Below are 14,929 nucleotides of genomic sequence, written 5' to 3' on the forward strand. Positions count from 1 at the left end.
CGGATAGCTTGGAGCGTTATTAGCATGTATTATTAAGCCATCAATAACTGTAATAAGAAGAGTGTGTGTGCGTGTGCGTGTGCGTGTGTGTGTGTGTGTCTGTGTCTGTGTCTGTGTCTGTCTGTCTGTGTGTGTGTGTGTGTGTGTGTGCGCCTGTGTGTGTGCGTGTGTGTGTGTGTGTGTGTGTCTGTCTGTCTGTGTGTGTGTGCGTGTGTGTGTCTGTGTCTGTGTCTGTCTGTCTGTCTGTCTGTGTGTGTGCGCCTGTGTGTGCGCCTGTGTGTGTGCGTGTGTGTGTGTGTGTGTCTGTCTGTCTGTCTGTCTGTGTGTGTGTGCGTGTTTGTGTGTGTGTGTGTGCGCGTGTGTGTCTGTCTGTCTGTGCGTGTGTGTGTCTGCGTGTGTGTGTGTGTGTGTGTGTGTGTCGATTTCTCTTGCTTTACCTTTTTTTTTATTCTTCTGACTTAATGTCTTCTTCCCCTCTCTTTCCCACTTTCTCCATGTCTTCCTGTGCTGCTTCCATCAGTGTTATTAAACGGTTGTGTGTGACCAATGTCTTTGTTTTATCCTCCTGATGGCTGATCACTATTCATGATAGTAAATTGAGGATTTTTTGTTTTTGTTTTGCTCTGATCATGGCGGAGAATCCTCTGAAATACCAGCCTTTACTAGCAAAAAACTTTTTTTGCACATTTCTGGGGCGGCAGTAGCTCAGTCCATAGGTGACTTGGCTGGGAACCGTAGAGTCGCTGGTTCGAGTCCCTGTGTGGACCATGAATGGAGCGTGGACTGGTGGCTGGAGAGGTGCTAGTTCATCTCCTGGGCATTACCGAGGTGCCGAACCCCCAACTGCTCAGGGCGCCGGTCACTGTCAGCCCCCTCGCTCTAACATCTCTCCATTAATTGCATGTATATAGGTCCTGTCTGTGCATGTGTGTGTATTTCGGGCCTGTGTGTGTGTAACATGAATAACAGTAATAGAGTAAAAATTGAATTTCCCCGTTGCGGGACAAATAAAGTACTACTTCTTCTTCTTCTTCTTCTATAATATAGGCTGACCCACCGCTTTATGTGACCTTCATAAGACGTAATAAAATTACTTTTATTTGGGGATTACTGTTAACTACGCAAAACTTAAGACTGAATAAATAAAACATGGGACGAGCATTTCATAAACTCCAGCTAGCCGATGTCCCATATTAAATTAAAAGACAATATCAGGCGATTATATCAGAATATTAATGACTTTACAAACGAGCAACTTCACAGAATTACAGCTGAATATTTTTGAACTAGTTTTTTCTAACAAGCATTTTCAACAAACGGTTTTTGTAGGTCACGGAAATGCTATTGAAGTCATGAAATTTCACATCAAGCCCAAAACAAGAAACTTTATTTTAGCTCTGACCTCCCGCTGGTTTCTCTTCTTTTAGGTTTTTCTTTTCTACGTTTTCCTCCTTTTGATTTGCCTCCATCTCATCACTCCCAGGAAGTAGATCCATTTGTGTAATGAGTCCGCGGAAGAAGAAAGAGGGGTTGACCTCTTAAGCAGGATTGGGTTTTTGGTGAGTGCTGTTTCTTATGCGTCTGTGTTTGTGTGCAGATCTCTACTGAGGAGTCATCCTTCAGTCCCGCTCGCCCAGTCCCTCAGAAGCCCCTCAAACCCGCACTGAAGAGATCCTCTGTGGTTGAGCGACCCGCCGAGATCCCCACCAGTAAGAAACACACGCTTACCCGCACACACATGCACACATGAGGGAAGACTTTCCAAACACTAGACGGATGAGGCAATCAAAAAGGGAAAGAATAGTAGATTTAATAGATCCGGAAGGAGTGTCAGTAATGGCTTCTTTGTCTCTAAACTCACATAACACTAATTGCACCTATTATTCTCTCTCTCTGTCTGTCTCCGTGTCCCTCTCTCTTTCTTTGTCTCTCACATGATGAAAAAACTATTTTAGAACTTACTGACAACCAAAAAAAACCCTCTTCACCCAACTCTATTGTTTCTCAACACAGTACACGCCTTTCAGTCTCTCAGATTCAAATGTGTGCAATTTTGTTGTACACGGTAACAAGTACTGCATTTTCCGCACTATAGGGCGCACCACATTATAAGGCGCACCTTCAATGAATGTCTTATTTTGAAACTTTTTTCATATATAAGGTGCACCACATTATAAGGCGCATAGAACAGACGCTACAGTTGAGGCTGGGGTTACGTTCTGCATCCATTAGATGGAGCTGCGCTAAAGGGAACGTCAACAAAACAGTCAGGGGAGGTCGTCTTGTTGCTTCCTCCACTTCCGCACCATTGATTGGTTCATGTTCAACTCTCTGGCTGCTGCTCTATTCCCGTGTTCTCCTGCGTGACTAATGGCCTTGAGTGTAAACTCTGCGTCGTAAGCGTGTCTCTTAACAGGAGCCATTTTGGGCTCTTTACACAAACACACATGGAAATGAAACGGCACGCTTCACGCAGTCGTATATCTCAACATGCACCGCGCGTTACTTCTTCTACGGGGGAAAATAGAGTCGGCGGCTGCTCACCGTAGTTGGAGACCTGTTGTGGCTCAATATTGGTCCATATATAAGGAGCACCGGATTATAAGACGCACTGTCAGCTTTTGAGACATTTTAAGGTTTTTAGGTGAAACTTATAGTGCGGAAAATACGGTAATAATTTAATGATGCTAATAATGACAACAACTATAATGTGTCATTGAGTGTAGTATCACAAAAGCAGGTTAAACAATGAACATAAATATCACATATTATGGTTTTACTTTCCGGTGTACAGCTCAGACAAAACGACTAAGCATTTTTCTCATTAAGGAAAAACAATATATTTGGCATTAATAGCATTTTTTTCAGCGGTAAATATGTCGGAAAATGTCAGCTCTGGCTTGCTAGCGGGACACATGGGATTTCTATCGCAATGAGTCGCAATGATGATGCCGAGACTATATGCAAAAGTTAACTCTGCAGGTAGTGAGAAATAAACTCAGTCTCCCAGAACATCAACCAGCAGCGAAGTTTAAAATCACAGAACTAAAAAACGTCTTCCTACCTTTGTCTCTGAGATTGTTCACAGCCAGGTTGAAATTGCCTTTGAAAGTAAACTCTAGTGTGGATATATATATATATATATATTATTATACTTAGTTATGGGTTTGAAAAGCAAGATCTTGGTCTTCTCTTTTCATCCACAAACAGATTTCTTTGCAGATGATGCAGCTGTATTTGTAATGCTTCTTTAGATGGGACTTATCTTACAAACCAAAGACATCTGATCGTTTCACTGTTTTTAATCTCTCTCTCTGTCTCTCTTTCAGTTCCGAATGATAATTCGGGCATTGCTTTAAAGAACCTGTTCTGCGCCAGTCCAGAGACAGAAGGCCTGGAGGTGAGAGAGAGCCATGTCCTCAAATGCAACCAACACCACCACCATCTCACACACACACACACACAGTGGCTCACACATCCTGCCGTTCACACATTGTGCACACCCACACAGTCCTATGCTATCTCTCACATACAGTCCTTCACGCGCTACAGTACAGTACCTCCCACACAAACAGACAAACACACACACAGAATACACACTCAGTGTCTCAGTCAGCCTCAATATAAAAGCTTTTCACTTTGTCTCAGCATCGCATCCTGCAAGACTTTTTTTTAAATGGTTTGATTTGTAGAAATACGTTTTTAACTACATTTTTTCCCCCAGTATTGCAGTGAAGTTTGGTCATGTCAGAGTGGCATTTTGCAAGGAAGCTTTTTTTGCAAAGTCAAACTGACGTTGAGGTTGTTCTTAATGTTGTGTGCTTGTCTCTGGTCGCCTGGAAGAAAAACAACAACGTGGAGAGCCCTCCTGAGCTCAGGAGGCCGTCCAAACGGGTCCGGATATCCGTTGTGGTAAGAGCCACCGATCAAGGCTACCCAAATGCCTGGAATCCGTCCGGCAACAGGTTCATCAGCCAATCAACAAATTGTCACCCCGCCATTCCATTCCAGGGCTAATCCCAAATGCCGATGGACTGAGATCTGGGCCTGGCTCAGCCAAAGCCAGTCTGTGTCATCGTGCCAAAAAGTGTTGAACCCTCTCCTCCTTGTACAACCTGTAATCCCGCCTACTGACCTTTCACTGCCTCTAGTTTGCTTACGTGATTGGCTAAGGCTAGGATCCATTCAGCTTAACCTCTTTCCGTTGGTCTTATGGTCAGTTGAGGTTATAGAGAACACTTGACAACTAAAATACCACGACTCTTAACTGGCAACACAGACAATGTGCTTTCATAATTGGGTCCTTAAAGCCATTATTATGTGTCGATCTTTAAAAAAATCTTGCTCCTCCTAGTGGTACGATCAAAAAAGATGAAGTTAAAAAGATGAAGTATTGCACAGCACTACCAGCCGTGCACCAGTTTCCCACAGAACTGACCACCCTTCAGCTGCGTTCAGACCGGATGTGAATTTAATAACAACAAACGTCGGTGTTGCATCGGTTGACCATATTTGGATCATCGTCGTGCAGATGCAGTGATTGGAGCGTTGCGAACCCGCATATATCTCATCAAACATGGCTGAGATAGCCACCGTTAATGTGTTGTTGCAGTTACGCCTGTTGTGCTAAATGGGAAGTTATGCTAGTGCTAACCAGTGCTATGTTTGTTTATAAAGCCCAACTGATATCTACAAACAAGTAACAGACACATATTCACACAACTTACCTGGAATTGGAACCTCCTCACTGACTCGGACCCCGAGCAGCACGCAAATTCTCCTAAAGAGTTCAATATTTTCAACTCGCGCAATGAGGCAATGGACGTGACATTGTGTGTTTTAAATCACATGTAATCCAAGATTTGCGTCGCCAGGCTTAAAATCATGTGTGATCGCTTTTGTACAGTGTCCTTGACGTAATCTTGACGCAGCCATCGCATCCGGTCTGAACACAGCTTTAGAGTTTTGTAAAATAAAAGATAGTGTAATGCATGAGACCCAAAGTGTTAAAAATTCAAAGAGTAATTTAACACTCCTTGTTTGACCTGCGGTGTTTTCATTTCTCACCTGACTGCAGTAGTGTAAAAGTGTACTCCAGGACACTGTGACGTCACTGTCGGGTGTGGTTACAGGTGGAACAAAACCAATAGATGAACAGAAATCATAAGAGCGCACTTCTGTGAAACACACTTAACATTTTCATCTGGGAAACTTATGATCAAATTACATTTAAAACCAATGTGTGGTGGATTTGTGGTCAAGTGGTCTACAAGGAGGAGGCTGTTCAACCAAGCATGCTGTGCTGTCCATCATCAGCTGTGTCACCCGAGGTGTCCAATCAGTGACGGCCTCACAGGGCAGGCCTTGTTCCTGGAGTGACTAAAAATTGCATCTTTTTAAAAAAACTGGTGAAAGAAACTGTAGTATTTAATTTGCAGTAGGGAGGCACCCGTGTTGAGGCGGGTTCCTCTGTGCATGCAGCGTTAAATATCCGGATAGGAGCCTCATATCTCTTCATTAGGGAACAAGCAGGTATTTGAATGACAGCGTTCCAGCCCCAGCTCAGATGAAATGATGATGCATGAGAAGTCCCGGGAGGTATTGGAAAATATCACCACAAGCTAGGGATGTAGCCCGCTGTCCAATTACCAGCGAGCGCATCCCCACCAGCAGCGGTGCATGTCAATCAATGCAACAAGCGTCTGATTGTGTATTGAGAAAAATGATTTACACGAACACAAGAACATTCCAGCGTTGCATGACAAATTATCAGACATCAATTTCTGAAAAATCAAACATTATTAAGCGCTGCACAATCACGCATCCAGTGGCAATATGTTCACACACTTGATCTTTGTCCATTTATCCGCATCAGTGATTTAAGCGATTCATAATCGATCTTTAGTCACATTAAGTTTCATGAGATTGGGTTTTTTTTTTTTTCTCACTCATCGTATGTGATGTCATTTCATCCACTAGGAGCCACCGCCCATCTTAAAGAGTTACTTTGGGGTGAGCATGTCATCCACTTCTCTTCTGAACATTTCTGTTTCACTCCGAGTGTAACGATGCAAGGCCTGATATTGACTTTCAATTTAAAGCTTATTCTCTAACACACACGCACACACACACGCACGCACACACACACACACACACACACACACACACACACACACACACACACACACACAGTGGATCTTTGTCTTGATGATCTTTTACAGTGTTTGTTCAAGTCACAGCTATTAAATCTCGCCACACTTCGCTACTGATTCAGTGCCACACCCAGACTCTAGAAACACAGGAACTAGTCCCTCTCTTTTTTCCCCCTTGAGTTGAGCCCACATTTTTTGGCATAAAGGGATAGTTCGGTTTTTTTAAAGTGGGGTTGTTTGAGGTACTTTATCCATAATCAGTTTATTACTGAAAGTATATGTGGACAGACACAGCAGCACCACCTAGCTGCACTGGTTGCCAGTCAAGTCACGCATCACCTACAAGATCCTCCTGCTCACCTACAAATCTCTCCACGGGCTCTCACCACAATACCTCACAGATCTCCTCCACCCCTACACTCAGTCACGCTCCCCGCGGTGCTCTGACAAGGACCTGCTGGCCACCCCCCGCACCAGGTTGCAGACTTTTGGGGACAGGCCTTTCTCTGTCAACGCTTCCACACTCTGGAACAGCCTACCACTCCATGTCCGCTCCGCCCCGTCCCTGCTTATGTTCAAAAAGTACCTCAAAACATTTATTTTCACCAAGTCCTTTAACCCCTAACCCCCCCCCCCCCCCAACCACTTTACTTAGCTATCAGACAGCGTTTTCTGCTTGGCTGCTTCTATAAACTCTGGTACATAACTCCGCGTCTCCATAGTGAACGGTATGTTGTCGTCGCAGTCATGATCACTCATTTTCTGGTGTTTGTTGTCTCTTCCATTAAGTGCGGAGAGTCTGACCCAGGCAGCTGATCTGCTCAGTTACTCTTCGGTAAGGCAACGTAAGGCAAGGAAATGCAACAAGGCAGACTCAAAGAGCTTCACAGCACAACATGTCATGAATTAAAATGCATTACAGAAAGACAAAGAGAATAAAAACACAGACAATAATAAAAACAGTGCAGACGTTAAAAGTGCAAAGATTTAGCAGAAAGCTAAGGTGAACATAAAAAAGGAATATAAAAGAAAAGGGGCAGTTTGATGGCAGGGTAGAGCAGTAAAACTATTCTCAATATACTGTAGCATACACTTAAACTAATGTTGAGGTGCGCCTTTATTAAGCTGACTAAAATGTATTCGTTACTTCCGTGTCTGCTTCGCCAAACTGGAGGCATGTCGACCGTCATCTACGATAGGTAACACACTGACTACGGAGAAGTACCTCATGCAAACCCACTTGAAAATATCCGAGCTATCCCTTTAAGGTGAAACATTTCCAACTCTTGCAGATACATTTTTCCCTCAGTTCACTCTTCCTAAAGCCAATGGTTGTATGTTTTTGTGCCCTCTCACGTCCATTGTTGCTGCTTGTTAAACTACATTTCCCAGGAGCGGCCAGTAGCTTAGTTACTTTAAAAATAGTGCTATCAAGCTAATCATTTCCACTAAGTAGCGGGGTTCTCTGACAAATATTACTTTACAAAAGAATGATGATACATTGGTTCAGCTAACAGTAATATGATAATAGCTGTAATGCATTTGTTTATGACATTACCCAGCAGTAGATGCTCCATGTTGATGTAAAATAGCTTCAGTGTTAAAATGAAAATTGGCTTGTAGCTTCACTAGCTATAGTTTCCAAGTCTCTTCCCCAACACTGCCCATGTTTCTTCTATTGACTCTGTCCCAGTGCCGTGTGCATCTAAAATTTGCTTTGCATTCAATCTGAACACACGTTAACAGACCGCTGACTTCGGGGGAGACAACGTTTTACAAGAGACAAACGCCAAAAAACAGGTAATTCAAAGTAAAAACTGACTTGATTTTATCCACCAAAGTTGCTAAGTCTGCAGGTTAACATCAGACCTTAATGGAAATGTTTCCCCAACATCACTTGAATGTGAATATACTCCAAAAACACACCATTCTTTCTTCTCCCCCCCCCCCTTCATTATTGTGTCTGTGTAACTCTATTAGCACTGTTAATGATTTATACTTGAGGCACTTAAGGAGCTCCATTAGTTTCACATGTCAGTGACAATTATTGAAGTCCGTACACATTTTCAATCATTCACAAGCACAGAGCGGCGTCAGGTCATTCTTCATCTATCGCTCCAGGGCCCGCGTGTAAACCCTTTAGTATACAGCTGATAAATTACACTGTGAGGTCTGCATCTTGTGAATAAGTGAGGAAAAACACTGCTAACGTTGTGTTGTTAAATCATGCACCGCTCCCATTAAACTTAAACTCTCGGCTATGAAATACCACAAAAAAGGTTAAAACATTTGGTTCCTTAAAACAAGTCAAAAGTGCCTTGAGGAACTCAACAAAAAACACAAAATTAGTAAGAGAAGAGACGGTCGGAACTGTTTTTGTCACTTTGGTGGCAAAAAATGGGCTTGTAAGCAATAGGGGGGCACCAGGTAGAGCAGGAGGCAGGACGTGACGTAAGATAACACCGTGGTGACAGAGCTAGCTCGTAGTTTGGGCATAAACAACCCAGGTCTCTTGCCGTTGATATCTCTTCATCTCTCCAGTTAGAAGAAGAGAAGAGACGGTCGGAAGTGTTTTAGTCACTCTGGTGGCGTAAAAAAATGTGAACCCCTCAGGCATCTATTTCACACTATGACACCACAGAGCTCGTGTTGTGCGGCAGGAAGAAGACCACGGAGGCTGTGTTAAATCTGAGGAACTGGATGACGAAACGCATTTCTCCAACCGCAGTGATGAAAAAAGATGAATCGAAACAAAATGCACTAGTTTCAGAATCAGAATCAGAATCAGAATACTTTATTGATCCCCGGGGGGAAATTCTTTCGTTCCAATGCTCCGTGCACAGTAGAAACAAGCCATAAAGATGAATAAAGTAGAAATAAAATAAAGTAAAGATTAAAATAAAATACAATTAAAATAAATCTAAAGTAGCTAATAAATAGCCAATAAAATACAGTACAAATAAATAATAAACAATCAAGTAAACAATCTGAAGTGAGTGTGAAAATACAATCTGAGATATTTATATTTTGTTTTGTTTTGTTTTTAAGTAGTCAAGAGTCCGATAATTAAAGAGATGAGTTGTACAGTTTAATGGCCACAGGTAAGAATGACCTCCTGTGGCGCTCAGTGGTGCATTTAGGAGCAACACGTTTTCAGCAGAAGCGCTGCTCATTACGTGGTCCGTCTCTTATTTGAGACTGTGTCTGTGCAAGAACGCAGCACGTTTGCACTCTGTCAGTTTAATCACATTGATTGCCCCCGATGGGGTGCTGCTGTACGTTACTACCTTAAAAAAAACAACGTTCAGAAGCCATCACGCCACAGTTTTCAGTTCAGTGGAATTCAAAACGTGATAAATCATCTCGTTACTGATTCGCCACAGCATGTTGCATTATTCCTGGGAATGTTTTATTACACCTACAGTATTATGTTAATTACGTGGGGAACAAATCTATCTCCTGAAATAGTTTGACAGGAAAGCAGCGCTTACACGTTTATAAGGTTTAATTTCAGCACTTTTATCCCCTGCATATCCCTACGCCATGTAAACACCTCGACCCGGTTAACAGACCTAGATAACTACTTTAGGAACCGGAGTATTCATGCATGTACACACCTTAGATCGGGTTACGTATGTGCACATACTGTACTCCGCAGGTAACAACTGCCCCTCCTCACTCTGCTGCAGTGATTTTTGACCCTTTAATAGAATAGATCAGGAAGCAGCGGCGCCAAAAACAACAGCAGATTACACAAGCTTTACCTTTTAAACCAACTGAGGAGTTCGCCATGGGGGAGTTACTTTACAACCAGAAGACCAAAAGTCGTCCAAGCGGAAGAAAAAGCCGCATTCAGGCCAGTTTGTACGTTCGCAAAAGCGCCTGAAGGTGGAGTTACTCCCGTCGTTCTTCCCATTCTTCCCCGCTCATGTGTACTTGGTGAACTGACATAACCCGGTGATTCACTTGACCGGTGTAAGCCCATACTCCGGTTACTGCTGTGAATGCAAACGCACTGACTGGAAGGTTTTAACCCTGAGTAGTTACACAAGAAAACTTTTAAATAATGAAATAGAAAATATGTGGCTCTATGTCTTACCTACTGTATACACTTTTGTAATGTTTTGCGCTAATTAGTTGACACCAGTCAAGCCTCCAGTGGCCGTCATCTGCCACAGCTGGTTGTAATTGAATATAACACAGTGGTTTGTTAGGTGTACCCACGAGGAGCAGACTGTATGGTCACTGCAGAGACAGATGGTACGACAGTAGCATTTTTGCATGTGTTAAGTGGCCCTAGAAGCATGTTAGTCATTATTGCTTCGCAGTGAGCTAATTAGTAATAAACCCCTGTAGCACTTGGTGTGTGCGCATTTAAAGCACAGTAAGCCTGTGGACTTGTTCCTCCTTTCATCAGGAGTCATTATGAACAGTGTGCACGTGGCAGAGCGGCGCTCTGAATGCGTCAAAGCTCAGTGGACCCGAGCAGGAGTATGGACAAAGAAACGTACCCATTTTCCCCCCCCCAAGACTTCTGAGTAACCGCCCCACGGCAGAAGAGAAATCACGTTTCTTCTCCGCCCCCTCCCTTTTCTTTCAGCTCCACTCTTAAAGTTCTCCTTCAGACTCTGGATCTGCTCTGATCGCTGTAGCTATGCTTCGCGCTCTTCGTCCATCTTCTCAACTCTTCATCCGTCCTCCTCCACTCCCCTCTCCTCCTCCTCCTCCTTCTTCTTCCATCTAGGCTGTGAAATATTGATGCAGGGTAAATGACATCAGTAGTCTGTTGCAGAGAAATGATGCCACCCAGCCTCTCGGTCTCTCCTGGCTGTTTTTCTCATTATTTTTCTCCCCGCTCTTGCGTCTTCGCAATGCCTGCATGCGTTATTTATGATGGTTTGTGGGCTCGTTTTTTTTGGCACCTCGCCTTTCCCGCTTTATTTCTTTGAGATATATATATTTTTTTCTATAGATTGTCCGGGTGTGTGTGTCTTTCTTTCCTTCTTTTTTGACATATACATACTTACATGGGACAATGCATACACTCGATACAAGAGAGAAAAGATAAGTTGCAATAAAGTGTTGGTAGAGGAATATGTGTCCTCTTTGCTACTTGCCTTTACTGTGTGTGGCTGTGTGTGTGCGTGTGTGTGTCTGTGTGTGTGTGTGTGTGTGGCTGTTTAGTTGTTCACGCTCCAGTGCCTCAGTATTACCTACTGTGGACAGCATGGGAAAACAAGGGTCCAGGGACAAAAACAAGCGGAGAAAGCCGTTAAAACCTTCTCTGTTTTTGAGATAATGTATCTCAAAGATAATGTATATGTTCAGTTGTCCAACTTTCACAGCAACCACTTAAATTGATAGATGAGTTTAGTGACAGAAGAGCGGATCTTAAAACCAGTGACAACGTTCGTGGCTGCTTTTTGTTAGGAATATAAAGATGGATGTAAGGTCAAGAGTGATAATTCATTCTTTCAACCGCTTGTCCCTATCGGGGTCGCAGGGGGCTGGAGCCGATCCAAGCTGACATCGGGTGTGAGGCGGGGTACACCCTGGATAGGATGCTAGTCTATCACAGGACACATAGAGACAAACAGAGACAGACAACCATTCACACCTATGGGTGATTTAGAGTCATCAATGAACCGAACACCTGCACGTCTTTGGACTGTGGGAGGAAACCGGAGAACCCGGAGAAAACCCACGCAGACACGGGGACAACATGCAAACTCCACACAGAAGGGCCCCAGCCGGGATTCAAACCAGGAACCCTCTCGCTGTGAGGCGACAGAGCTAACCACCACCGTGTCGCCTCAAGAGTGATTAGCTTTAGATTAATGATTTAATGCTTTCATGGACTGTTTTGAGGCATTTATCCAGCATTATTATGAAGAATAACAATTATCAGTGATGCAGGGAGATAATGAGCTAAGTCACTGTGACATCTGCAGCCTCTTCTGCCAAGGCCAATTACACACTTTTCAGGGTTTTTGGCATCCAGCTGCATAACATTTATGCACATTTTCTATTATAAATGGCTATTGTGCAGTTTAGATGGAAGTGCAGTGTCTTTCCTTTCTATTGTTAAGAACAGCCAAATATATCGTAGTGTCATCAGCATAAAAATAGAAGTAGATGTTTGGGATCTTCACCAGCTTTTCATCGTGGATATTCACAAATAACACAAATGAGTTCCAATCATTAGTTGTTACTAAATACTCACAGCGAACATCTGCCAGGTGCAAAACTGAACCAACTGATAAAACTGGTGTTAGCTTGCTAAACCCCATCTAAAGTGAGGAATTATCTATACCAGCGATGACATTCTCATGGTTTCAATGGTGCAACCCAGTTAAGTAAGATTGAAAGTAGCTAACATTAACTAAGAACTCACGCAGGTCATGCAAACTTGATGGGTGATGGATTTAAGTCAAAGGCAACTCAAGAGATCCTGCGCCAGAAATGGGACTCCAGGTCGATCCAGTGCTCAAAGCTTAAAGGTCTCAGTGTTGCGATGATCTCTATCTGAATGAAACAGTCCTCACTTAAAAAATAGGCTGGCCTCTGCTGATCGTGGTGGTGCCTGCTGCCGTGGTCCTGCATGACCATTCCTGCTAGTATTATAATCTATAACCTTAGCTGTGCTTGTTTCTACTATTCTGCCGTATCAACCGCCATCACATATAAGTCATATTCACATTACTATAGATATTATTATAGTTACTGTTACTCTTTGGTTGCTTGCTTCTCTGGAAGTGTGTCTGTCTCTCCGTCTTTTGTCTGTCAACCAACCAACCGGTGCAGACAGATGTCCGTCCTCCACAGAGCTGGGTCTGTCTGACGTTCCTGTCTGTTATAGGGAAGGTTTTTGTTGCCACCGTACTCTACGGGGGAATCGTTGGGTCTATGTAAATCATAAATAAGTCATAGAGTGTGGTCTTTACCTACTCTGTAAGTGTCCAGAGATAACTTTTGTTATGATTTGGCACTTTAAATAAAATGTAATTGAAAAATAGAAGAGATTACAGTATTGGACACTTTTTTCCCAAACATCATATAGCGAGAAAGTGGGATTATGAAATAGGGTTCATTATTAAAATCACCGGGGTCAAGTGTTTGCACTTTGAAAGTACGTTCAAGGGAAGCGAGTTATAAGTTGTAGAACAAAGGCACTGACTCCATTAAAATTGTCCTTCAAGCATCTGATAGGAAGAATATTCAGGGGACGGGGATGAACTTTTCATTTCCTAAATCATTTCAGACAACACAGGAGGGGAGAACTTATCTGGAGAAGATGAGTGTGACACACGGAGTGTAATTTGTTTCGTGAATTGATTCGTTGCTCGATATCAGATTCTCTCCTGGGGTGAAGTATTCCTCACGTTTGAAAGCATCTATGGAAAGACTGGCGAGAGTGGTTTTCACTCAGATTACAGATTCACAATTCAAATGTATTACAGATACATTTGAATTTGGGAATATGTCAGGAGAAGCAGTTTCCCGTTCACCCCTGTATCACACAACAGGAGACTCTCTGTGTCAGATGCGTTCTCGCTTACTGAAGATACTTCATTTGGTTTAAGCAATGGGGGGGCACCGGGTAGAGCAGGAGGAAGGACGTGACGTAAGATAACGACGCGGTGACAGAGCAAGTCTTCTGCCGTTCCTTGAACTTGTCTGATGATTTTGGCATGAGTCCTCACCGACAGAAGTTCCCCAATCTTGTCATCTCTCCAGTTAGACATTTTCTTGGCCTCTTTGTCTAAATCACCTTTCTTCTTCACCCTCTGAGGTTTGTTTTCTTCCAGTTTGGGCAAGCGCATGATAGGAACATCATCAACAGGCCCGCTCACTCGCCGTGAATTCTCCGCACTATGAACAGGCACGGGTCGCTCAGGGCGCACTCACACCGTCCATCCGTACCGTGCCCCGTGCTTTAGGGAAAATAGAAGGACGGACCATGAGCGGACATTTAACAACAACAACAACGGCGGCGAAAGGTTCACGTTGGTGTGATGCGGAGGTGGAGTGTTTACTGCAGATTTGGCCGATGAAAAGATTCAAAAACAGTCGAAAAGACGCACAAAAACTCTGAGGTCTATGGAAAGATTTGTAAACAAAGCCACACACACGCGATCAATGCGTGTGACGTGTTACGGCGTGTTGACGTATGGACAGCAAGAAGCATTTGCGCGAGGCCCAGGCAGTGTGACTACAACCGGGCCTGGGGCGCGGGGGGAGAGGGAGGGGGGACAAGTACCCTAAAGCCCGGGGCGCGGTGCGGAAGGACAGTGTGAGTGCGCCATCAGAAACAACCATCATAGCAAAATGTCAATTTGTTTATTGACTTGTGTAAAAAATGTCATCTGAAGTGAAAAAAATATTAATTTGCATATTTTGTAAAACAAAAATAGGTAGACTAAAGATGATGGAGCCTGTGCACAAACACACAGTCGCCCATCACATCAGCCTCTCCGACTTAAGTAACGTACTTTTTGTTGTTGCCGATGTTTGAATCCTTCTGTAGTCAGCATTTGTGAAGAGGCAATCCTACAATGCTGATAAAACTCCACTCACTTCCTTTGTGTCAGGGTGGCAGCAGACTTTTTAGATACGTACGCCTCAAAACCTGGCAACACAAAAATCGGAAAAACTTTCTGACCCGACCCTTCAAAGACAGAAGAGACAGATTTTGGATTAAGATTAGAAGACAAAGATGCTAAGCCATCCCTTCAGCAAAATTGGAAGCGTTCAAAAAAAGGAGGTATCCTGGAGGG

The 14,929-nt window shown here is 43.5% G+C and overlaps 1 protein-coding gene across 4 annotated transcripts in view; it reads left to right on the plus strand.

Annotated features, from left to right (window-relative positions):
• Window positions 1-14,929, plus strand: part of LOC310947256 (chloride channel protein 2-like) — a 177,887-nt gene that overhangs the window by 144,257 nt on the left and 18,701 nt on the right. For 2 of the 4 annotated variants that reach the window (XM_083914027.1, XM_083914028.1), the window contains 3 exons: window positions 1,598-1,709; window positions 3,330-3,400; window positions 3,844-3,912. In XM_083914027.1, the coding sequence (XP_083770153.1) occupies window positions 1,598-1,709; window positions 3,330-3,400; window positions 3,844-3,912 (252 nt within the window). The remainder of the gene's footprint in view (window positions 1-1,597; window positions 1,710-3,329; window positions 3,401-3,843; window positions 3,913-14,929) is intronic. The other 2 variants (XM_083914029.1, XM_083914030.1) reach the window with 1 other exon arrangement.

The sequence above is a fragment of the Echiichthys vipera genome (assembly GCF_963691815.1).
Source record: "Echiichthys vipera genome assembly, chromosome: 5".
Taxonomy (NCBI): domain Eukaryota; kingdom Metazoa; phylum Chordata; class Actinopteri; order Perciformes; family Trachinidae; genus Echiichthys; species Echiichthys vipera.